The sequence below is a fragment of the Amblyomma maculatum genome, chromosome 9, assembly GCF_055883805.1.
Source record: "Amblyomma maculatum isolate TAMU_Amacu chromosome 9, ASM5588380v1, whole genome shotgun sequence".
NCBI lineage: Eukaryota > Metazoa > Arthropoda > Arachnida > Ixodida > Ixodidae > Amblyomma > Amblyomma maculatum.
The window spans coordinates 41331820-41355860 of record NC_139352.1 but is presented as its reverse complement, the minus strand read 5'-3'; the positions used below and the strand labels follow the sequence as shown (position 1 = coordinate 41355860).

The 24041-nt window shown below is 47.0% G+C and overlaps 1 protein-coding gene and 2 non-coding genes across 3 annotated transcripts; 1 reads left to right on the top strand and 2 right to left on the bottom strand.

Moving 5' to 3' along the window:
* Positions 1–8880: 8880 nt before the first annotated feature.
* Positions 8881–8953, bottom strand: TRNAS-CGA (transfer RNA serine (anticodon CGA)). The gene has a single exon. It is a non-coding gene; the product is annotated as a tRNA-Ser (tRNA).
* Positions 8954–9297: 344 nt separating this feature from the next.
* Positions 9298–9370, top strand: TRNAS-CGA (transfer RNA serine (anticodon CGA)). The gene has a single exon. It is a non-coding gene; the product is annotated as a tRNA-Ser (tRNA).
* An 8145-nt stretch (positions 9371–17515) lies between these two features.
* Manf (mesencephalic astrocyte-derived neurotrophic factor) lies at positions 17516–23733 on the bottom strand. Its single transcript, XM_084578659.1, has 4 exons — positions 23376–23733; positions 20065–20189; positions 19096–19237; positions 17516–18098 (listed from the first exon to the last, which is right to left on the bottom strand). Exons 1-4 carry the CDS (start codon positions 23482–23484, stop codon positions 17932–17934), a joined length of 543 nt encoding a protein of 180 aa, XP_084434785.1. The 5' UTR covers positions 23485–23733; the 3' UTR covers positions 17516–17931.
* Between the last annotated feature and the right edge of the window lie 308 nt (positions 23734–24041).

Sequence of the window (24041 nt, the reverse complement as noted above, 5' to 3'; positions counted from 1 at the left end):
AACCCTTCATTATTAAAGTAAGGGTGTTTAACGCTTTGCCAAAATTTTTACCGCTATCTCAATTCCAAAACAGGGCGGAAATAAAAATGCGGTGTTAAAGGCGTAATCGTGTCTACCCATAAGACGAAGATTGATGAAATAGATACCTACTTTTTGGCTTCGTGTTTTATCGTTTGTAATGGTGTGTAAGACATTACAGTACACGGGTCACCACGCGATATTCGCCTATGCCGGCTGAATAATATATAATCAAATTTCTTTTCTCACCTGTTTAGATTTTGGTTTCAACAGCCGAGCTATGGCCATGACGTCAAAATCAAGGCTAGGTCACGCGAGGAATGGAAAAACAGCGATATAATCTTTTCTCTGTTGTTTGAATTCAGCACAACACTAAAGCCACACTGCCTCAAGGTTATGAATCACAAAAAGTGCAAAGTTAAAGATTGCATCGCCATTATATCTTCATGCCGCGCCTGACTAAAGTGAGCTGACCATGACTACAGTGCCTAGAATATACTGGATATTCTAGGCACTATACCATGACTTAATTGGGACGTCACAGCCATCTCTCGGCCGCTAGAACCGAAACCGAAACTGGGGACGAAAGAAAATTCAATTATACATTTTTTAACTGTCATAATCAAAAACCACGTGGTCGCATACAAGAATGTATTACGCATCACCGGGAAGAAAATTGCTGCAAAATTTAGTTGTCTATAATCTAAGTATCCCCCTCTTTTTTATTTAATGAAATGCTTGTTAAGGTTTTCAAGGACTCCCTTTTTAACAGGTACAGTGTCTTTAAGAAGGCTTCTTGGTTTTCGTATTGATGCGTTCGGGTTCCGGGCCGAACTTAGATTGCAATGTGACCAGAATGATGAGATGATAGAGCGGGAGATATCGAAGGAGCGAGGATTGGAAAAGGAAGTTTTTATGCACAAAAGTTTACATCGCGACATATGACCAAGTGGTCACATGAGATGATCGATCGGTCGATAAAATTACTCTGCTTAAACACTGCCCATGATCCTGAGTTTATTAGCTAAGAAAATGCAGTTCATTCGTTACAGTCCCATCACAGAGATCCGACACAATTGCGGACTTGGGGCATGCCCACTGCCGGAGAGATTCCCGAAGCCTCCTCGCACGCAACGATTTCGGTGGCAAGAGTCCCTTCTACCGGATTTCAAGATTCCCGATGATGACGGAGATTCAGTACCAGGGAAAGAAGTTCCCGAATGATCCAGCCATCGGCACAGCAACAGCACCTCCAGAAAGGTCAACAACTCGACCGCTTCGTGAAAAGGGGGATGCTGCCGCGTGATTACTCAGTTCATGGATCAGAGTGGCTTTATTTAGCTCCTGTGTGCATCCTGTCAAAGCTACTGGCCACGGGGCCCTTCTCCGACGAATTAAAAAGAGACGACACCTCCCTAGTCGGCGTCTGAGGGAGGTGTCATCATACAGCAGCATCACAGTGGCTGTGAAACTCGAACATGCCGTTCTAGAAACTCGTTATCTTGTCTCGATATCGAAGGCAAACTGAAGCAGTCGTCACCCTTATTAGGCAAAAAGGAAGGCTTCGATAACCTCCCTTTCAGTTTTGGTGCTTGTCTTACAGAGGAATATGGTTCTGTCCGGAAAAGGGAGCATGCAGCCACAGCTTCTGCAATATAGTGGTAGATTGCTACCTGTACCGGTGCACGTCGATCTGCTGTGTTTAAGGGCCCGCTCACTGAAGCACCGGTCAGCTTGGCCGACGTATACACGCCTGCAAGATAGAATAATACGCTGGATAACCTAGAGGCACACCTGGTGAACTTGGTCTGATGGTTTATTCTACTCGTGCAGAGTTCCGTTTTTCTTCTTCTCTTGAGAACAGCTATGGGAAAAAAATTTTCCAGTTTAACAGGCGCCGAAAAAACACATATCCCAAATCTACCTGCCAGCTTCTTGATGAGAGAAAAACAGTGCTGATATGGCATAACATAGGCAGGTGCTCGGTCTATGCACCGTACCTTCCTTTCAGTAATCTTCAGCCTCTAAAGAAGGCCTTCACAAGAGCTAAATAACTGAACGAAATAGATCGATTCGTACCGATACAAGGAGCAATCTACCACTGCATTCAAAAGCTGCAGATGTGTCCCTCATCTGGACAAAATCACATTCCTTCCTCGCACTTTTGTCATCATCATCATCACCCTGACTATACCCACTGCAGGGCGAAGGTCTCTCCCATATTTCTCCACTTAACTCGGTTCTGTGCTAGCTGCATCCACTTGACCCCTGCGTGATATCTGCATGCGACCCATGTTGTGTCATTGTATGATATTCCAGTTTCGTTCGTATATGGCCTTCAGTAACTGTAGCCATTCTTCCAGCATCTCAGTACTCCTCAGCACTGCCCAGCCCACAGGGTGCAATGGTCCATGGAATCATACGCTTCGGCGATGTGAAGGAAGCCCAGTAGTAGCTGCCTGTCCTCTTTTACTGGAATCACGATGGCTTAGGTGACAATAAAAAGGTTATCCTCGATGCAGCAGCCTCGTCTGGAGCCATTCTGCAGCTCCCCAAGCACTTCTCAGTTTTCTGCCCATCTGTGGAGCCGCAAACTAGCAATGTGGGCAAAGAGGCGGTAAAGCACTGGTGTTACCGTGATAGGGCGATAGTTTATCACGAATTTCTTGTCGCCACCTCGCTTGGGCACAAGCCGGACTCTAGACCATTTCCACTCTTCATGGATGGAGGTTTATGCCATCATTATGTTCAGGGCATCTCTCAGAAGCTCATTTGTCATGGGCCCTGCTTTTTTATTAACTAGATAGGGATGCTGTCTGGGCCTCCTGCTGTGCGAGCATTCATGCGTTTTATGGTTGTGTCTAGCTCTCTCGGCGTGATGAGGTCTCTGTTCCCTGGCTGAACTCGAGCTGTTTCCATTTCAGACTTATTAGTTTCTGTTCTCCCAGCTAGCTAACGGGCCAGGTATCTGGCCACATATTGTAAGCACTCCTTCTCCTTATAACTTCACCTCTGCTTGGGTCTTCCAGTTCTGTGTAGGTTGATGGTTTTGCTTCATCCTTTCTTCTGCTGCTAGAATTTGCGTGCTGCATCAGGGCCAGCCTCCTTGAGCTCGGTCAGAAGTCGAGAGCCCATGTACGTGGTTTATTTTCTTCTGGATAATGACTGCTGCCTCTTGCTTTGCTTCTCTGTAGTTGTGCCTTAGTTTATTTATCACTACTTGCTCGCTCCCTGCACTTAAGGCAAGCCTGTGATTACGACATGATTCCTTTCGCCTCTGCATTGCTTGTGCTGCTTCTGCATTCCATCATTTTTAGCCTCCGCTTGCCTTGTATCCTTTTGTGTTTACTGCACACCATCTTCGCTTTTCTAGTTATCCGCTGTATAAAATCCTCACATGCATCGACATCACCGGTTGCTGCCCCCTCCTCCTCTAGGAGCATAGCTAGTTTCACTATGCTACGGGCAGGTCGTCATCCGCATCATCAGCCTGACTATACCAACTGCAGGGCGAAGGCCTCTCCCACATTCCCCCATTTAACCCGGTCCTGTGCTAGCTGCATCCACTTGACCCCTGCGAACTTCTTTACCTCATCCGTTCCCCTAATTATCTGCCGCTCCCTGCTACGCTTTCCTTCCCTTGGAATCCACTTTGTTACACTAAGCGACCATCGATTATCCCCACTTCGCACTACATGTCCTGCCCATTCCCATTTCTTCTTGATTTCCACTAATGTCAGTAACTTGAGTTATTTCTCTGACCCACTCTGCACGCTTCCTATCTCTTAACGTTACCTCTACCATTTTTTGTTCCATAGCCCTCTGCGCTGTCCTCAACTAAGTAGAACCCTCTTCGTTAGCCTCCACGTTTCAGCCCCATAGGTAAGTACAGGTAAGATGCAACTGTTGTATACTTTCCTCTTGAGCGATACCGGTACGCTGCTAGTCATAATCTGCGAGTGCTTGCCAAATGCGCTTCATGCCGCCTTGTTATTTCCCTTTCATGATCTGGATCTGCGGTTACTACCTGTCCTAAGTAGACATATTCACCTACTACTTCCAGTATTTCGCTACCTAACGTAAATTGCTGTTCTTCCCGAGGCTGTTGAAAATTATCTCAGTCTTTGCATATTGATTTTCAGGCCTACCTTTCTACTTTTCCTGTCTAGATCATCAGTCATTCTATGAAGTCGGGCTGGTATTAGCGGTTAATGCCCTTTTTGGTAACTGTTGGCTGGCTTCTTTTTTGTCATCCCAAAATTAAGCCTAATGATGTTGTGGTCACTGCCAAGACTGCGGTCACCTATTTCGTCAATTTTCATGGCTTCCAGTTTGTCGAACAGCTTGGGGAGAGGATGCAGTAGTCTAATGAGGAAATTTTGTTGCCAGCTGTCCATGTCAATTTTCCTTTACATTTCTCTGTAGTTTTTACCACCACCAGATCCATTCTGTCGGGCCACTTCAAAAACAGACTTTCCGTTCTGTCCGTTTCATTGTCATGTTTTTCAACATGAGCATTGAAATCTCGGGAAGTTCAAAGTAAGGGCATCCTTTTCCATACAATCCAGAATTTCCTTGTTTTCTGATATGCGTTTTTATCTTTTTACCTGTCCATAAATACACTAGGAGCTACTTTCTATGTTCCCATACTGCCATTAGCCACATGGGCTCCAAAGATGTCTCGTGTACTTTGTCTCCCACTGTGTCCGTTCTGTACAGCAAACCTATGCCGCCACCCTTCTGTTCAGCTCCACATCGGTTCAGACCTTCCCAAACGTAACTTCTGTGCGAGGATGGTACTTCTGCATTGGGTAAATGTGTTTCCACAAGATAGGCTACTTGGATGGCATCTTTCTCCAGGTTACAAGACAACTCTTTCCATTTTTGTTCACGACTCCCATGTACATTTAGATAGAACACCTGCTTCTTCCTGAACTGCTTCCTCCTTCGCCGTTTCCTTCCCTAGTGAAGAAACCGTATGATTCACATAACCTCATACAGATTTCTCATATTAAACTCATACTAATGTCATACAATCTCATATATTTCTCATACGCTGAATGATATCTCTATGAGACGACATGAGAGTTGTACGAGTTAAATATGAGAAATATGTATGAGGTTATTGTGACTCATAAAGTTTGGACTGGCTTATACTTGCTGGAGACTGCTGGACAGATTCGCTCCATGTCCCATCCGTTGCCGCAGTCTTCTCCTCTCTGTTCTGCCCATGCATTCCAGACCTCCTCTCTTGCTGCATGTTTGTCTGCTGCTGTGTTGCGGGTGCCTCCTCGAATTCCCAGGTTTGTTGGGTGGGCCTATCATTTGCAATACTTTCCGAGTGCCTTCATAGCCGCTTGGTAGTGTTGTGCCATGCCATGGTTGCCATGCCATGGCAACCGGAAAGACCCCACAAGTGTGCCGCATATATGTATTATATATATATATATATATATATATATATATATATATATATATATATATATATATATATATATATATATATATATATATGGCTACTGATAATGTAGTGAATGTGTCGAGTCTGCCACTCTCACCTTTGGAACGAACGTTGCTCTGTAGGGGTCTAACATTCTGTCCTACAACAGGAAAATTCAATGAATTTCAGTTATTTCAAGATTTAGATAACTTTGCAAGGAGTCTGCGTCTCCGTGAATACTTCAGTAACCACGAAACGAAGCGTCAAATTAACATACCGGGGATATCTGATAAATCATGGACACCAAGGGAACACAGAGACAAACATTTAGATATATACATACATCGCTGCTGTTCAAAAGGATATTCTGGCTGCGTATACAAAATCAAAACCTAATGCAGTCCGTAACAACCTGTCACCCGAAGAGCGCCAAGCCCTCGACGCTTTGAGTCAGCGGTCCGACATCATCATCAAACCTGCGGGCAAAAACGGCGCTATTGTTGTTATGGACAAGGCAGAATATTTAACAGAAGGTTTCCGACAATTGGAAGATAAACGTTTCTACACTAAATTGGATAGCGATCCCACAAAAGATTTTGAAACCAAAATCAACAATCAATTAGAGTCTCTGTTTCAAAAGCAAAAGATATCCCAGGATATGTTTAAAGCAATGAAGCCCATCAAACCGGTTCCCGGGCCATTCTACCTCCTCCCAAAAATTCACAAACCCAACCGTCCCGGCCGCCCAATTGTGTCAAGTAACAGTACACTCACCGAAAATATTTCCGCAGTCCTTGACTTCCTATTTAAGGACATTATACCAACTATCCCTGCCTACATTAAGGACACAAATCATTTCCCGAGGGTCGTGTCCAACCTCGAAATTCCGGCGGAAAGCTTTTTAGTCACAATGGACGTAACATCCCTGTACACGAATATCCCCCATTCAGACGGCATACGCGCGGCAGTGGATGCATACCTTAAGACGGACCCCTCGGTGAACCTGGATGAGGAAACCCTCTCCACTATTCTTAGCCTGGTGCTTAATCACAATAACTTCGAATTTGAGGGAAGACACTACCTTCAGGTTAACGGTACGGCGATGGGAACTAAGGTGGCACCGGCCTATGCCAATATATTCATGGCGGCCCTCGAGAAGCAATTCCTGGACACTCAGTCTCTGAAACCCCTCCTCTATAAGCGTTTTCTTGACGATATTTTCCTCATCTGACCCCACGACGAAGCCAGCCTGTTAACATTTATACAAAATTACAATTCATTTCACCCATCCATATCGTTCACTCACAGCTTTTCTAAATCCTTAATTAACTTCTTGGGCGTTACAATACAGAGAAAAGGCAACGTTCTTAAGACTACCCTATACTGGAAACCAACCGACCGCCAGCAGTACCTACATTTCAAAAGCAGCCACCCACACCACTGTAAAACCAGCATACCCTACTCACAGGCCCATAGATTCCGACGGATTTGCTCTGGGCTAGAGGACTTTGACCGCCATGCGGAGCAACTAAGAACAAATCTTCTGCAAAAGGAATACCCCCCCTTCATTGTTGATGATGCTATTGGGAAAGCTCGTGGCTTAGACAGAAAGGAAATAATCAATTTTGAAAACTCACAGCAGAACGACAGGCCAACAAACCTCGTTCTTACACATTCCTCAAACATGCCACGGGTTAATAATATCCTCTCGAAACATTTCAATATAATCCAGCAAAGCAGTCACTTGTCTTCCATTTTCAAACAGCCACCGAGAGCAGTGTATCGGCGCTCTAGAAACCTAAAGGACATGCTAGTTAAATCTAAAACGACCGCCAATACTAACCCTAATCCCGGATGTAAACCGTGAGGAAAGCCACGCTGTAAAGTTTGCAATCATGTGCAGGCGACAAATATTGTAAAGGGCAACTTCTCTGATTTCACCTTTAAGATCAAAGAATCCTTGAACTGCGACAGTGCCAATGTGGTATACATGCTAAGCTGCGGTGTGTGCGGCATGGAATACGTCGGCCAGACCGAAACACCATTCAGGTTTCGTTTCAATAACCACAAGGCCCACGTCCACACACTGCCAAATCTCCCTTTTTCTAAGCACCTGTGCCTTCCAAACCACACTTTCGAAAACATTCGGGTCATTCTCCTTCAATCAGGCTTCCAAACAAATCGACAAAGAGAACAAAGAGAATCGTACTTCATACACAAATTTCAGACTCTAACCCATGGAATTAATGAAACACTGGGCAACTTTGCCTATCTGAAAAGCCTGCATGCTAATAGACGAGGCCTTTATCTCCCCCCATTTGCCCGCTCCTAAGAATTTCCTCCTTCTCACGCAAACTATACTGTTCGTTATTTAGCTCCTTGGCCTCCCCCCTCTGGTCGGTTTTCTATCCCGCAACAAACGTCTTCACTTAGGACGCGCTCGCGGGAACCACTTGACGCGAATGCCCGGCTGCGGCATTGGGTTTCGGGTTTCGGGAGAGCGCGTCTGGCCGACGGCTCTTTCGTCGCCGCGGCGGCGCGCCGCCCTGTCCCCGATCGCTGGCGTGTCGCGGGGTGGAACAACTCCGTCTAGAACACATAACTCTTATCCCAACGGTTTTCTTGAACACCTGCACCGCTGGGGAGCGGGCCGTCCTGGTGTGCATGCTCGCGTTGTCTGTTTTTCACATTTTTTTTATTACTTTTTTATTATTATTTATTATTATTATTATTATTATTATTATTATTATTATTATTATTATTATTATTATTATTATTATTATTATTATTATTATTATTATTATTATTATTATTATTATTATTATTCTGAACCTTTGCTCAATTTCTGGCTTCCTTCGAGGGAGACTTGTCTTGCTTTTAGTGTCGTCTTCGTGGAAGCACGGCGCGTATGTAACATTCGTCGGCTCTCCACTTTCTCTTTTTGCCCTTTACTCTCTCTTCCCCCCCCCCCCTTTTTTTTTCTTCTTCTCTCTCCGTCTTTGTTGCATTACCAGCCAATAATCAACTGGAGCTTTTCGCCCTTTCTATCTATTCAGTAATGTTTGCATCTCCAAAGATGGAGAGCGAGAATTCCTTCTCCCTCTCCTAACAGTGGCGTAATGTGCGGACTTATTCTCCATTCTCAATTCTACCTTGAAGAAGGACGGTCCACCGTCCGAAACTGTTGGAATAAAATGGATAATCGGGAAAGTTGTGTGACATCCTGTATGAATATATATATATATATATATATATATATATATCAAGGAAAGAAGCCAACAGTCGGCGAGGCCAAGGAAAGCGTTGGGGATGGTACCTATGTCTTTTTCTTTTTTAATGTTTGCTTAGATAATCACAGAAATTAGTAATGTAATCTGTTTAGGGGAAAGATAATTAAACACAAAGTAGAAGAAAAAACAACGTGCCGATGGTGGGATCCGAACCCACGACCTCCGAATATCGCGTCCGGTGCTCTACCAACTGAGCTACATCGGCCGCTGTCCCCCCTGCTACTTGCTTGGGTATTTGTGTTGTCTGTATACGAACCTTGACTGTTGGCTTCTTTCCTTGATGTATTATAACGAGCACCCTCATTTCCCCTTAATTGATCTGCTTGTAGCTTACGGGGGTCTCGGTTCTGGCAGTCTTGAAGCCATAGGTAGCGTAAGAGGGTTCTAGCACAGCGTTCGCCCTCGCTCTTGATCACGTTCTACGTGACGCTGGCGGTAACAAAGGACGTTCTACGTCCGCCGCTATGGCTGAGGGTGGCGCTGGTGAACACTCTCAAGGTTCGTATACAGACAACACAAATACCCAAGCAAGTAGCAGGGGGGACAGCGGCCGATGTAGCTCAGTTGGTAGAGCACCGGACGCGATATTCGGAGGTCGTGGGTTCGGATCCCACCATCGGCACGTTGTTTTTTCTTCTACTTTGTGTTTAATTATCTTTCCCCTAAACAGATTACATTACTAATTTCTGTGATTATCTAAGCAAACATTAAAAAAGAAAAAGACATAGGTACCATCCCCAACGCTTTCCTTGGCCTCGCCGACTGTTGGCTTCTTTCCTTGATGTATTATAACGAGCACCCTCATTTCCCCTTAATTGATCTGCTTATATATATATATATATATATATATATATATATATATATATATATATACACATATATTGTTACGGACGACATCAAGGAAGGAAAAGCGGGCAGTGGCGCGGACAGGAGCGCTCGCGCTAGGCCCGGCAACATTTCCATTAAACGTCATCTCACTGTCATCGACCATCTCTCTGTCCTCTGTTCTCCTGTTTTCATCGGCTTGCCGTATCGTAACATTTGGTGGAGGTGCTGGGTACTTCATCACCCCCCCCCATCCTGGTCCGGAGCATCAGCGCCCTGCGACTTCTTGCGCCGTCGGCGAAAGGTTAGGAGGCACTGCATGGCTGTTCCCCAGCCTGCCGGATCCAGCAAGACCTTGCCGTTCCTCCGCCCCGTCCCCCCGCCCCGACCACAAGACATGACGAAGGAGAGACTGACCCGAGACGCCACACATGACCACAAGACACAAGGAGAGACTCGAATGACCTAATGTGACCCCACTGACCTGATGTGCCGACCAAGGACCCTACGACCCAAGACACCGCTACACTTCAAGACATTCTCCCCTGCCTATGCCATGCGGTGCGTGCCTTGGCCTCCGCCATTGAGTCGTGGCAACGTGTGGCCCGAGAGTGTCCTGCCAAGGTTCATCGCGAATCATCGTGCCGGCAAGCCATTCTATTCTTCCTTCTTCCTCTTCTTTTTCAAGCATCTAGACACGCCCATCATCATGCCATGGAATCATCAACATCGTGCATTTGCTCGTCCACGATCGGGACGATCGCTCGGTGGCCCCGGGTCATGTTACGGACGACATCAAGGAAGAAAAAGCGGGCAGTGGCGCGGACAGGAGCGCTCGCGCTAGGCCCGGCAACATTTCCATTAAACGTCATCTCACTGTCATCGACCATCTCTCTGTCCTCTGTTTTCATCGGCTTGCCGTAACGTAACAATATATATATATATATATATATATATATATATATATATATATATATATATATATGGATATAGACATGGATTGCTTGTTACTAATAGGCCAGAGTTAAATTCAAACAGGATGTCACACAACTTTCCCGATTATCTATTTTATTCCAACAGTTTCGGACGGTGGACCGTCCTAAGGTAGAAGGACGGTCCACCGTCCGAAACTGTTGGAATAAAATAGATAATCGGGAAAGTTGTGTGACATGCTGTTTATATATATATATATATATATATATATATATATATATATATATACGTGCTCTCATTTCTCCATGTTCGCACCTCTCCCCAGTAGTCTTACTCGGCAGGAGGAGGAGGTATCTGTGCGCCGGATTCGGGCAGGGGCGGCCCTGATCCCCTCTGTACGTCATCGGTGGTGTGAAAAAGATCTGCCAGTGACTGACAGGTGCCCTCACTGTGACTTGTGATGTGCGTCCCTTGTGGACGTGCCCAGCAACGGCTCCGGCTGGAAAATGGCTGCTCATGACGGTGGGCTTGCGGTGTAACCGCGAATGTGATTATGTGAAGTGGACAATGGAAAATCAGTACACAGCCAACCTGTGCGATTACCTCGGTGAAACTGGGCGTCACGCCTTCTTTTAACTTTCTATCTCCTGCATTCCATTCCCCCTTTCTCAACTTATGCCTTATGGCAATCTTCTCGAATTAAAAAAAAATGTGCTATCTCCTGCTTGGAGTCATGCGACTGCAGTATTGTTAATAAATAAAAAAAAATACACGCAGTCAACAGGATATCCCTTAGGCACTCCAGTGCAAAAGGTATAGGAATGGTGTTCGCGTTTATCTAGCTCCCGTTAAGTGGAACATTCGACATATCGAACTGCGCGCCATGACCCTGCTAGGTGCCCCTCTCGTAATGGCACCCCGCGACCACATTTCGCGCGCAATGCTTCGCCGCCTTGGGAACTTGCTAGCGAAGCTAGCGCCGTGAAACCACTTTACGGGGTGAACTTCGAGACGGATTAAAAGCACACTTCGGTCTGGCGTGCTTGTTTTCAACGTGACACTGCTGACATATGCAGGGAATTAAGGCAAAATCAGGTGCACCAGTTGCCGTGCTGTGGAGCCAGCCGTGCTGACCGATGCCGGAACAGATAGCACTAGTTGGTTAAAAATTATAAGTTAACAGCGCAAACAACTTAAAGGAAACACGAGGCAAGAGGGCGGCAAACTAGCACAGCTCTCGCTTGGCCTGTTCAATGGTACCGTTGTCAGATAAAAGGAGGTTTGGCTCCAGAAGGCGCCGCACCTCAAGGTCTCACATAACCTATCTACCCGTCATCGTTCATACATCATCCCCGGTACCTCCCCCTCCTCCCGGATGTCCGGGGGAGGAGGATTTTGATTCGGGATGACGGCCGTACCCTGGCAAGGGGGCATTCGTGTGGTGACACGCACACAGCAGTCACCGAACACTATGCCAACTGCGTTTAAGGTCCCCGCTGTGATAGCAGGCCAAACACCGGACCTTCTTTGGACCTCGGATGTCCTGAAGGACAACTGTAACTTTAAAGGGCTTCATATTGACACTGTTATGGTACGCCCAGAAACCTCGCAAATAATCGGTGGCCTGCTCCACGTGTCTATGAACTCTTGCTCGCTGAGGTAACGCTGCTCACGGCTTAGGTGAAACCAGACCTCCCTGCGGACTCGTGCGAGCACCTCATGAAGGCCTGGAACACTGCGCGAAAATGCAGCGGCGCACCTGGCAGACCAGACTTGGTACATGCACTCAACGAGCAAGAGCACAAACTGTTTCACAACATGCCTGGGTAACGGGTTGAGGTACCTGACAGTTTGATATGGCAGTCCTGGAATACTAAACAAGGTAGCCACTGGTCGAAGGAGGGCTGCTGGGAGAAGACATTGTGTAAAGATGTGCACAATGTCTTCACGACCACCACAGAACGGGCAGACTGGATGCAAGCTCGCTCGTGTGAATGCCTTGCTGCGGATGGGGAGCCGTCCGTGTGCAAAGCGATACATGAACGTTGCTCTGCTTGCATCCAAAAAGTCTGCCAGTATCAGATTCCAGCTTGGACGCATATTGGACAGATCTGTTTGAATATACCTAGGGGGGAGCTTCGGCGTCAAAAGATTGGCTAGATCTTTTAACGGCACTGCCAGAATATCTATGCATCGGCCTGGAGGCCTCTGAGTCGCTCCAAGCAATTAGCTGCTTGGGCGTAAAAGGGCGAAGGAGAGCCAGGACGGGGAACACAGTGGGAAAACGTGCTTTGTGAAAAAAGACGGAGGCGGGTGCTCAGGAAGAACAAGGTCAAGCTTCGAGTCAGGGACATGTCTGAATTCAGGGCTGTCTGGGTCCATCTGACGTGTAGCACTGCGGTTACTATGCCCAGGTCGGGCAGACCAAGGCCTCCCTTGTCCCGAGGCTGTTTCACCACATCCCGATTCGATCTAGCATTCCGTTCCACAGGAAACGGAAGAGGATTCTCTCAAGCTGCAGCTTGGTACGTGCCGGCAGAGGTGTTATGCAGGCAACATACGTCAGGAACGAGAACAGAATTGACCGAACGACAGTAGCCCGCGCCGTGAGAGGGCACGCCAACGTCCCATATTATCTCTCTTCTCAAGCTTCTCTTTAAGCAAGAGGCCAGTTGGTCAATGGTATTGGCCTGCTTCGCTGCTGAAGGAGACGGAGAAATAAAATGTATTGCCTACTTTAAGTGCATTATTATAGCGCGCCAGTAACAGAACTAGACCTCACCGGCAGTGCATTTTCTGAAATCACCGTCCGCAGGATGTGAAATCAAGCCACTTCTGCCACGCGGCGCGAAGCATCTGACGGTCGCACTCGCCTCCATGCAGCATTCATTCATTCATTCATAAACCTTTATTCATGAGGATGACCTGAGGCCTAGAGGGGAAGGGGGTGGGTTAGGTGAGGTTGAGGGCGCCAGACTCCGACATGAAGTCTAGCAGGGCACTAAGCTCGCGCTTGGCGTTGGTATTGGGGGCTGTCCAGTCTTCGTAGCTCTGAATGTGGTGAGCAGATGTGTAGCGTGCGCGGAGGCCAGTCGTGCCAGGACAGGTCCAGACCAAGTGCTGCAGGTCAACGGAGTCAGCAGGGAAGTTGGGGCAGCTGATCTTGGTTCGGCGCCATTGACTCAGGATGTCCGGTGTGTACGCTGCACCGGCTCGCGCCTTGTGAGTTAGAACTTGGGCTGGACAAGAGAGGCCGGAAGGGATCGGAGGATTAATACCGGGACAAGGTCCCGCAACAAACCCCTCCGCTCATGTTTAAGCCGCGTGATGACAGAGTCCGGTATGATGAAGGAGACGGGAGAACAGTAAGGGTGGTCCGAGTTGGACGGGCCCACATCAAGGCTATGCCGGCGGTCTTCCTCTAGCTGCGCGCCAGCGGCCTCGTGGGCCATTCTGTTCCCAGTCCCTTGTGCGTGATGTCCAGGTGTCCAATGTATTCGTACCGAGACTTGTGAGGTCTCTCGCAGGTATCGACAGCGCTCTTTGATGCTGTGTTGTACCGAGGTCTTGTAAGAACGGGCTTTCAGGGTTTTTATAGCCTCTTGACTGTCGGTGTAGATGTTGGTTGGTTGGTTTGTGGGGTTTAACGTCCCAAAGCGACTCAGGCTATGAGAGACGCCGTAGTGGAGGACTCCGGAAATTTCGACCACCTGGGGTTCTTTAACGTGCACTGACATCGCACAGCACACGGGCGCCTTGCTTTTCGCCTCCACCGAAAAGCTGCCGCCGAGGCCGGGATTCGATCCCGCGTCCTTGGGAACAGTAGTCGAGCGCCGTAACCACTGCGCCACCCCGGCGGGGTGTAGATGTGGATGAAACGATCTGTTCCTTTGGTGCAGTGTTGAAGGGCCTCGTCGATGGCTGTTAATTCGAGTTCAGTTGCGGACCAGTACCTGCGACCACTGTGGCTAGTGGCGTGCAGCTGTGAACCCTCTTGGTAGTAAGCAGTGGTTGCAAACGTGATGCCGGTGTCATCGTCATGATATAGGGCGGCGTCGGTATAAATGCGGAGACCGATGTGCTGGTCTTGTGTATCAATTATGTGGCGTTGTCGGTGATCTCTTCCTGGTCCTTTGGTGTTGGTTGGAATGGGTTTTGGATCTGTTACCAATGTTTCTGTCAATGGTGCTGTAAGGTGGTCCAATATGGGCAAGTGTAGGTTAGCTTCGTCAAAGATTCGAGTGAGGAGGCGATGCCCGTTGGGTGTGTGACGCAGGCGAGTTTCATGATTGGCTCGGTGCGTAGCAATAAGTGCATCCACTGGTGGGAGCTGAGCGAATCTGTGGAGCTCCGTGATGCGCGTGTGTACGGGTAGACCAGTTATAACCCTCAAGGCAGAGTTATAAAGTAAGCCAAGTGTCTTGTAATTGGCTGCGGTCAAGTCAAAGTAAGGGGCACCGTAGCGGAGCTTAGCGAGCAGAATAGCGACGGTGAGGCGACGCGCTACCTCCGTCCCTGCGCCCCCACTCTTGCTGCTGAGCCGTTTGATTAAGTGGAGCGTTGGCCTCCATTGAGATTTTAGCTGAAGGATCCAATCCTTAGCAGTACCATGCTGATTAATGGGAACGCCAAGTATCCGGAGATAACCTTCGGGGGGTTGTGCGATTTTTTGACCCCCGAAGTGAAGGTTGACGTCCACGCCGCCAGGCGGTGGATGTATGACCAGAAATTTAGTTTTTTTCTGGGGATGGACGCATGCCTGTAGAATGAAGTTCAATCTCGATTGTATATCTCTGACGTCTGACGAGAGGTGACGCTCGGCGCGCACCTACGGTAAAGCGCTTTAACCTACGGCGAGCGGTGGGCAGCCTATCGATGCAGGAAGTTGTTGTTGTTGTGGCTGTAGGAAGAAGGAAAAGAAAATGCACGGGCATGCTACTGGCTCTGTAGCTGAGCCACCTCCGCTGCCTCGTGCAGACAGAAGAGAAAATAGAGAAGAAAGAAAATGAAGAGGGAGAGAAATATATGCGCTACAACAACAGCCGTCGTCCACCACCGAAACGGTGGCGGGTGCAATGATGGCCTACAACAGATAAAACTTCTGCGGCAGGCCAGCGCCCGCCGCAAGCGGCAGTGACCCACCTGTCCCAGCCTCATATCAGGGAGTACACGATGCAGGAAGCGTGCCGCTGCGTGGCCTCACCGTATTAATTCACACTTCTGGGTTGCAGGGGAGATAATCTGTTGATACGTTTTATAAATCGAATTACCAGTATATTGAACTACTTCGCGAGTTCGATATGTCAAGGATTGCCTGCGTAGTATTGCGTGCTGCCTCAAACAAGGTGTCCCTGTCTGAAAAACTATTGCAAAGAGGAAGCTTGAGGTGGCCGGGGCCACCTCTCACAATCAATAGGTGGGCTCATTACAGGAGCCCATTGACGACCGCCGCGACTCGGGCTCGGTGGACCATGGGCCTTCTGGCTTGCCAGGTCGGAGATGCCGAGAAGGGCTGCCTCCCAGTCCTCTCGGGTGGGGTTGGTTTGAGGGCGAGGTTCGGGGTTCATTGGCATGCCAACACCATATGGTAGATGTCCGAAGACTTCACAGTGCGGGAATTTTCCTGTAGAGGCAGGATCAAAGTGATTTAAAACTGCTGGGCAACGCAGCGTTTTGGTGTAAAGACGGAGGAGTGTGCGTTCCTCCACCTTTGTAAGGCCCTTACGAGGCTTGGGATATATTGCGTGGCCGAATTGGTATAACTCAGTAATTTCTCGAAAAGTGAGGGCCGGATTGGGTTTAGGATCCGTATCAAAAAGGTCTGAATGCGTTGCGCGGAGAGTGAGCACGCGGGCGGCGGCGTCTGCCGTTTCATTGCCTTCGAGGCCCATGTGAGCTGGAGCCCATACAATTGTTCGAGACGCGGGGGCACCGAGGTAGTCACTGTTTTGAAGGATGCGGTACGCAGAGAGGAATGTACCCCTGTGCAATATTTCCGCAGGCCCCTCTCGAGTCGGTGACGATGACTCGCGAATCCTGGTCTGCGGCGGCTAACGCGATGGCAACCTCTTCCGCATGTGTAGCCACACACACACAAAAAAAAGAACCCTAAGGATAAAGAGCTAAAATTGCACTCTACTGCTACAAAGATAAATGTAATGACGCTAGGGGAACTAGTATGCGAACATTTGCACGCCATAAACCATGCAAATTATGGCCACAATAAAGTTTCAAAAATAGCTGTTCTGTCATTAATGAGGCAAGTAAAAGTGGGACGAAGCTGACATTATATAGAGAGTCCATTGCAGTGGACACTCATTTTCTCGACATTGCTTGGACGCTTGCCCGCAACCAAAGCGAATTTACCGTTTTTGAATAGTGCAAAAAGCTGCCCTTGCACTTTCTTGCTGTTGCTCCCCTCTTTTGTTTCCACGGACGCCAGCTCGAGCGCTTGAGATATGTTGGCCAACGCAAACATTCCTTTGGGTTGGTGGTTGATTCTGGCCCTACGGGCTGGGATTGGTCGGTCTCTGCCACTTGGGGCACGGGCTAGCCAGCCACCATAATCTTTTTTTGTTGTAGGCCGTCATTGCACCCGCTATCATTAGGTGGTGGGCGACGGCTGTTGCCGACGAGTCATTCACTCCCTCTTTTTCTCTTCTGTCCGCATGAGGCAGCGGACGGAGGTGGCTCAGCTACAGAGCCAGTACAAGGCACATGCATTTTCTGTTCCCTCTTCCTTCAGTGCAGCAACAACATTGCTTTACTTCTTTTCAATTGTTTTCAAAAAACCACTACCACCATGGCTGAGCTAGACCTTGAACCTCGTAAATAGGTTAACACCCCAGTTCCGGACATTTGATTAAGCTTAAAGTTTTCTTTTTCAGAAACACTCAATTTGACCACGGATGGCTGTATATTAGAGGTTTGTGAAGCCCCTGGCTTAGCACTGTGTGCTACATCTATAACTTCAGAAAAATTGCATCAGACACAGACCAACCAAAGCAAAAAGAATGCACAGAACATTTTAATTTCATGACTGCAGGAAACAAAATCAAATTGCAGCAGCCAATCGACAGCAGTGTTGTACATCATTTCCGACAGCAACTGTACAGACTTTTTATGCACACACTGAAACCTTTAAATAAAACAAAAAAGAAGAAAAGCATAAATCCAGCAACTTGTGCGAACACGAAAAAAAAAATAACAAGGAACAGTTTTCACTAAATGCCCTGTACATAGTAAAAAGTTGATAAATTAGAATGCTACCCACCCCTTTCCCCAAAAATGTAACCAAGAACTGCGCTGCCCTGCCCCTAAAAAAATAAAACAAAGCACAGAATGGTGTGACAGAGGGCAAAGGGGCCAGTGAGTGAGGATGCATTGGTGGTGGTGGTCTCTCTGTACAGCAGGGTCGCGCAGAGGTCAGAGTTCCTCGCGCATGTGCACCTTCTTGAGTTCTTCTATCCTCTTGACAAAGTCCGACTTCTCTACACAGCCCTCGCATCGCTCGTCCCAGTCGTTGAGAATCTTTTTGAGGTCCTTCACCTTGAGCTTCTTCAGGTCCACTGTCTTCAGGTCGATCACCTTAGCTGTAGATGGAAGAAAGTCACACAATGTTGATACACAGCTCCTCACAGCCCTTCATGCGTACAACTCATAACTCGATTATGCAGTCAAGTGAACAGTTATACATCACCTGCACCTTAGCTGTAGATGGAAGAAAGTCACACATTGTTGATACACAGCTCCTCACAGCCCTTCATGCGTACAACTCATAACTCGATTATGCAGTCAAGTGAACAGTTATACATCACCTGCACACCTCTATATTCATGAACTGGTGGAAAATGTATAACAAGAACCTAGTGAATACAAGTATAGTGCTTTTTGTGGGGCTTTGCAGAACACAATACAGGTCACTAAATAGTGCAACAAAACAAAGCCTAAATGTGAAGGCTGCCGATGCAATTCCGCTAAAGTTTTCGAATACGCATGATACAACACTGCTGCGTTCCACAAGAAGTGATGTGCAGATGCTTTTAAACGCTTTAGCCCCAGCTCGCATGCCATCCACAGAAAGACCAACAGCAAACAAAAAAAACCTACATTCTCTGGATGTGCACTCTGAAATGCGTGCAGCATTCTGTGCTTAGAAATCTGCTTTTCACTGACAAAATTTTGACGATAAAAGCAGATAGTTCACCTACAAGGAAGGTGAAAACAATGGCTACTGTTCTTTGTTCTCTTCAAAAACAAACTAGTTTAGTTTATGGGGTTTAGCATCTCAAAGTGACTCGGGCTATCAGAGACACTTTAGTGGAGGACTTTGGAAATTTCGACCACCTGGGTTTCTTTAACGTGCACTGACATCGCACACCACCCAGGCACCTAGCTTCTCGCCTCCATCGAAAAGCAGCCGGTGAGGGCGGGATTCGATCCTGCACCCTTGGGAACAGCAGTCGAGCGCCCTAACCACTGTGCCTTCAAACCAGGGCCAAAACAAATTAGGTTACCACCTTCGACAGGAGCAGTTCAGCAGGCAGCGCTTAGTATAGAGAGCAGATCTTGCAAAAAAAGGGCACTCACGGTACTTGAGATCGCAGATCTGCGCGTCCTTGCCAAGCAGTCTCTCGCACACCTTCAGATGGGGCATGCCCCAGCTGAAGGGCTTGGCCATCTCGCCCACAATGCGGGTGGCCGACTCCTCCAGACCACCCACATAGTAGCACTGCATTGGAAAGAAGAGATCGGGCGTCTAATACCACACCACTGACGTTCAAGCCCCCCCGCAAAGCAAGGTTGAATGTGTGCTGCACATAAATCCCCGCAGACTGGCATGATCCAAGACTGTCACAATCCAGAATGTCACTCCTGGCTCCTGACAGTCCTCGTTTCCTTTGCGCTGCCCCTCTCCATGACGCCTCACCGATTGGGCCGCCCCTCTTTTTTTGTATACCACTGCAGTACTCATACACTAGCTACAACACTAGCTACACTACAATGCATTTTTAAGGCCCTCCTCTAACACGCTTGGAGCAGCGAGCCTTTGTGGCCTATGTGTAGCATGCTCATTTAGTGAGCAGAGGGCCTGGTTATGATCCCAAACACCAAAAATCACACCACTTCGTTATACTACTAAATTAGGCACATTTACTAAAGTGTCCCCGTAACAGGAAGTTACTCGTTACTCCCTACCGGTGCAAGCACTACCCTCTCACATATTTTTGTCAGCATCATCCACATCATCGACATTGCGTGCAAGTTTAAATGCCAAAGAAAACTTTCACAAGGGCGCTTCCTCACTCTACTCACAAGAGCCCATGCCCATACTTCACAACGGCAGAAAGATAACGGATAACGAATGGAAGTCAAAGAAAGCTAAATCTTGAAGAAAGGCCTTGTGGAGAATGTTAACCAATGTTAGCCATCTCGAGATAGCAGATGCCAGAGAGCACAGCCTGGCACTGCACTACCATGAACAGAAAGGCAGGGAAGCTGCCAACGACCTCGAACTTAACGGCACACAACGAAGGGGCTGCAAATGGTGAGACTTACGAAGCGCTGCTCTGGTCCCTTGGCAGACTTGCAGAACTCCGTGAAACCTGCGGTGATGGAGTCCTCGTTCGTTCGCTCCTCTACTTCCAGCCGGCCATGAAGCTTCTTGAGGACGCCCACACACACTGCGTGGGAAATACATGTTGCAAAATTCTGGCAGTGTTTGAGACAAGGTACTTGGGGATGACTTAGTTTTCGGGCAAACTTGTGCACACGCTTCCAAATTTTTGGTAACGTAAAGGTGCTGCATTGCTAAATGCAGCGTGCCAAAATCTTCTTGAGCTACAATGACCACTTGTGCTGTGATTTACCATAAGATGTGGTACGATTATTATTAGAATTTGTTCCTTTTTTCTAATTTCTATTTCACTCAGAAATAGAAAATTCACATAACATACCCATCAAGCAAGTACTCCATACTAACATGTTATTAGGAAAAAGGAATCATTAACGGCCATGATGTGCATTCAGGGTTCGTAGCAGTTTTAAAGGAAAAAATCAACGAGTTTCAGAACTGTAGATTAATTTCAAGGACTATCAGGTGATGTGTTTAGCACCTTGGACAGAAAATAATGACTTCAACACGATCCTTGGTTTTTATTTATAACAGAAAAAAAGGGGCGTACATTACCTTGAAACAGAAAACTGAAAGAAGCTTACAGTCAGTGAAGCCAAGGAAAGCACCAGAGGATTTTTCTTTATCTCTTGTCTTCGCATGAATTATAACTGCAATTATTTTATAGGTAAAATGTCAGTAACTAAATACAAAATAGGAGGAAAGAAAATGGCTGAGGTACAGCTCGGGTGGACTTAGTTTAGAGAGTGGAAGTTCAGTTAATTATGCTTACACACACCTTGCTGTAGTTTAACTCCTCCAAGGCTGTCTGTGAACCTCAAGGACATCACAGCCAGGTTTAGATGACATGAAGATGTTTGTACTCTGTCGAGGCGCAATACGCTAAGCTGAAGCCACTAACATTGCAGAGCATAAAATTCAAGAACTTTCAAGTGCTTGCATATTTTCAAGGGTTTTCAAGACCTTGAATAAGAGATTTTGGAAATCGATGGCTTCAAGAACCGCTACAAACCCTGTGCAGTTTTGCTGTAAGAACAAGCAACCTGTGTAGCTGGGAGAAGCATTTACATGTTGCATGTAATGATACAACAAGTGATACTGATAAAAGTTTGAAGGGTGTACATGGCCATTGACTGAATTCTGTGGCGAACCCACGGTTCAAGATTTCTTGCATTTTAGCGCCACATCTGGCAGTTGCATAGCTGGAAATTTTGCCACTCTAGCCCTAATCAATATACCAATGGGAGAGCTGATGGACACATGAAGGACTCGTGTGCTATAATTCAACTTCTTGAGCTTCTAGTGCCTCATTTGAATTTCAGTATGCCTCCAAATGACACGAGGACAAACAAATATGAAGTGCCCAAATAGTATAATTTATTCACGTATTTTAGCTAGCCCACCAAGATGGCAAATATAAACTTGTTAAATCCGAGTAAGTTTGCAAAGAAAAATGGAACTGCTTAACTCAAATTAGAAGCTAATAAGAACCTGGTGTGAGTAGTCCACAGTATTGCTTAAATCTGTTTTGCTACCATTGTCTTGCAACAGCTGTCTGACCAGTATGAAGCCCTGTTCCAAGGAGCACCATGTACCTACAGAACGCTTCCAATTTATACTGACATACTCCTCAGGGTATAACCACAAACAGCTAGATGAAAGAGAGTCCGAAGCATCAATATTTCCCATTAGTCTGGATGATGTGGCCTCGATACAGTAAAGTCTACTTTTCACTCAATTTCTCATGCGTATGTCATGATAGATGCTTTGTGTGCACTTTAAATGTTGTTAAAAACACACTCAGTAAGTAAACCAGTGTTAACTATATGAAGTCAGTGTCAAAAGACAAAAATGGTAAGAGCAAAAAAAGAAGGTTTTATCTGAAGCAGAATGGGCATTAGAGCAATTTTCGCTTTGAAAATGTAAAGACCGCTGCATAAAAGCATTAATGAATATAGCCCATGTTTCTTATGTAGCACCTCATATATTCAGGTTCACATTTCAGTTCCGTTGCTCGCACTTCATTCCACTGAGACATATCCTGGTCAGCACACTGCAGTACAACCTGCTGTGGGGTAGCAAAGAAATTTTTAGGTGCTTGATGGAGTACCTTGAAACTGAGCGTGCTCTGTCACACAGAAAGCGTCAGTGGAGATGTGTTTTTTGTTGACATTGTAATTCCCTGCTGATCCGCCTTGAGGCCAAGCAGAGTAATCAGTGAATAAAGAACTAGCTCCTGCTCTATTGCTGACATGTGAAAAGCATTTCTCAACTCATGCCAGACATGATTATATCAGACTAAGAGGACAAAGGCAAATGCCAATGCACTCCTGAGCACAATGTGCGTCCAAGTTAGATGAGTTGCGGCCTGTATGGCGAACTTCACAGATCGGATGAAAGTAAGATAGCAGCCCTTACACATCAGTCATGAGATAAGGCTACTTAAAGAGGCCACGGGACCTTTCTTGGTTTTGTTGTATGTCACATTGCGCGTACTGAAAGAGCAACGGCACTGTTAAGGTTGCCGACCTAGACTTCGGGATAAAAGCAAAACTACCACGGTACAAAAAGCACTCGCGTATTATAAAGCTAATTAAATGGTACTCGGACTCGAAGACAACACCACAAGCGACCATGTAATCAATGATATCGGTAAGCAAGAGGCTGCCCATGTGGCATTATAGTTATGTTGGGGTCATTCGCCGCCACAGCATGAAAAGTAATCGTAATGCACTGGCGGAAAACTAAACTTAAAAAAGGAAGCTTGAGGATACGTACGCCTCCGGATCTTAGCACCCTCCTCAATCTCATCCGACAAGACTTCCCATATATCAATTGGATGCACACGTTGTGGCTTAGCGACTACTCCAGAAACGTCAGCCATCCAGTTAACGAACTGGCTGTAGTGACGTCCAGCCAGCCGCAATCTGCATCACATTTGGCGATGATCAATGACCGGGTAAACGTGTGCTGTCGCGAAAGCCAGAGCGCTAGCGGACCGCACGTCACTCGTGACTACGTGGTCAGTGCTCCCGGAATAGTCGCCGCACACCGACCTGCCCACATGAAATCATCTTACGTGTGTCTCATGACACGACACACACTGACAACCACTGGCTAGGATTCGCCGAAAGGGAGCAAAAGCACAGTTTTCTAGAACTGCTCCGTCCAGTGGGTGGCGAATCGAGCCATTAGCACAGGAATGCCAGCTCGCTGGGCATTGACCAGCACTTACCCTCGCATTCGCCTTCCTTCAACGACTTCCCGGACACCGCAAGAAACGACGCTTGCAGGCACACCGACAGGGTCAGCAACAGCACGTTCATGTCGATGGTCGATCGCATTTTCTCGGAACTTGCCTCCCCCGACCACCACTTCGAGGTCCGGCGGCTCAAAGACGATTACGAGACGACGTGGGTCGACGACGAGCACTAGTCGACGACGCGATTGTGCAAGTATTTAACAAACCGCAAAAGCGACGTGTCTAACACGCGCTGGAAGAGACAAGGGGTCAGAAACAAAACTTCTCTGAGGCGCTTTGAATGAAAATTCGACACGTCTCCGGTGAAATTCGAAGGCGCCACCTACGGCGAGCCGGTATGGACATCTGGCTTCGCGCCATTGGTCCGTTTCAAGGATTCATGTGACGTAAAACTTTGCAATAAACGTCACTTACTAGTTATCACCGGTATCCATTAAATACTACCACTAGTACTTAGATGTGACCACAGACAAGTCCAATAAAACTGCAAAATTAAAACAGTATTACTTTTACTTAAAGAAACATAATTAAACGGTGGCCATAAATAGTGGTTTTATACAAGAAAAGTAAAATAACCGCCCATAGTAACCGTCCTCAAAAACTAAATTATTACCCGTTGGATAAAATCAATTAGTACAT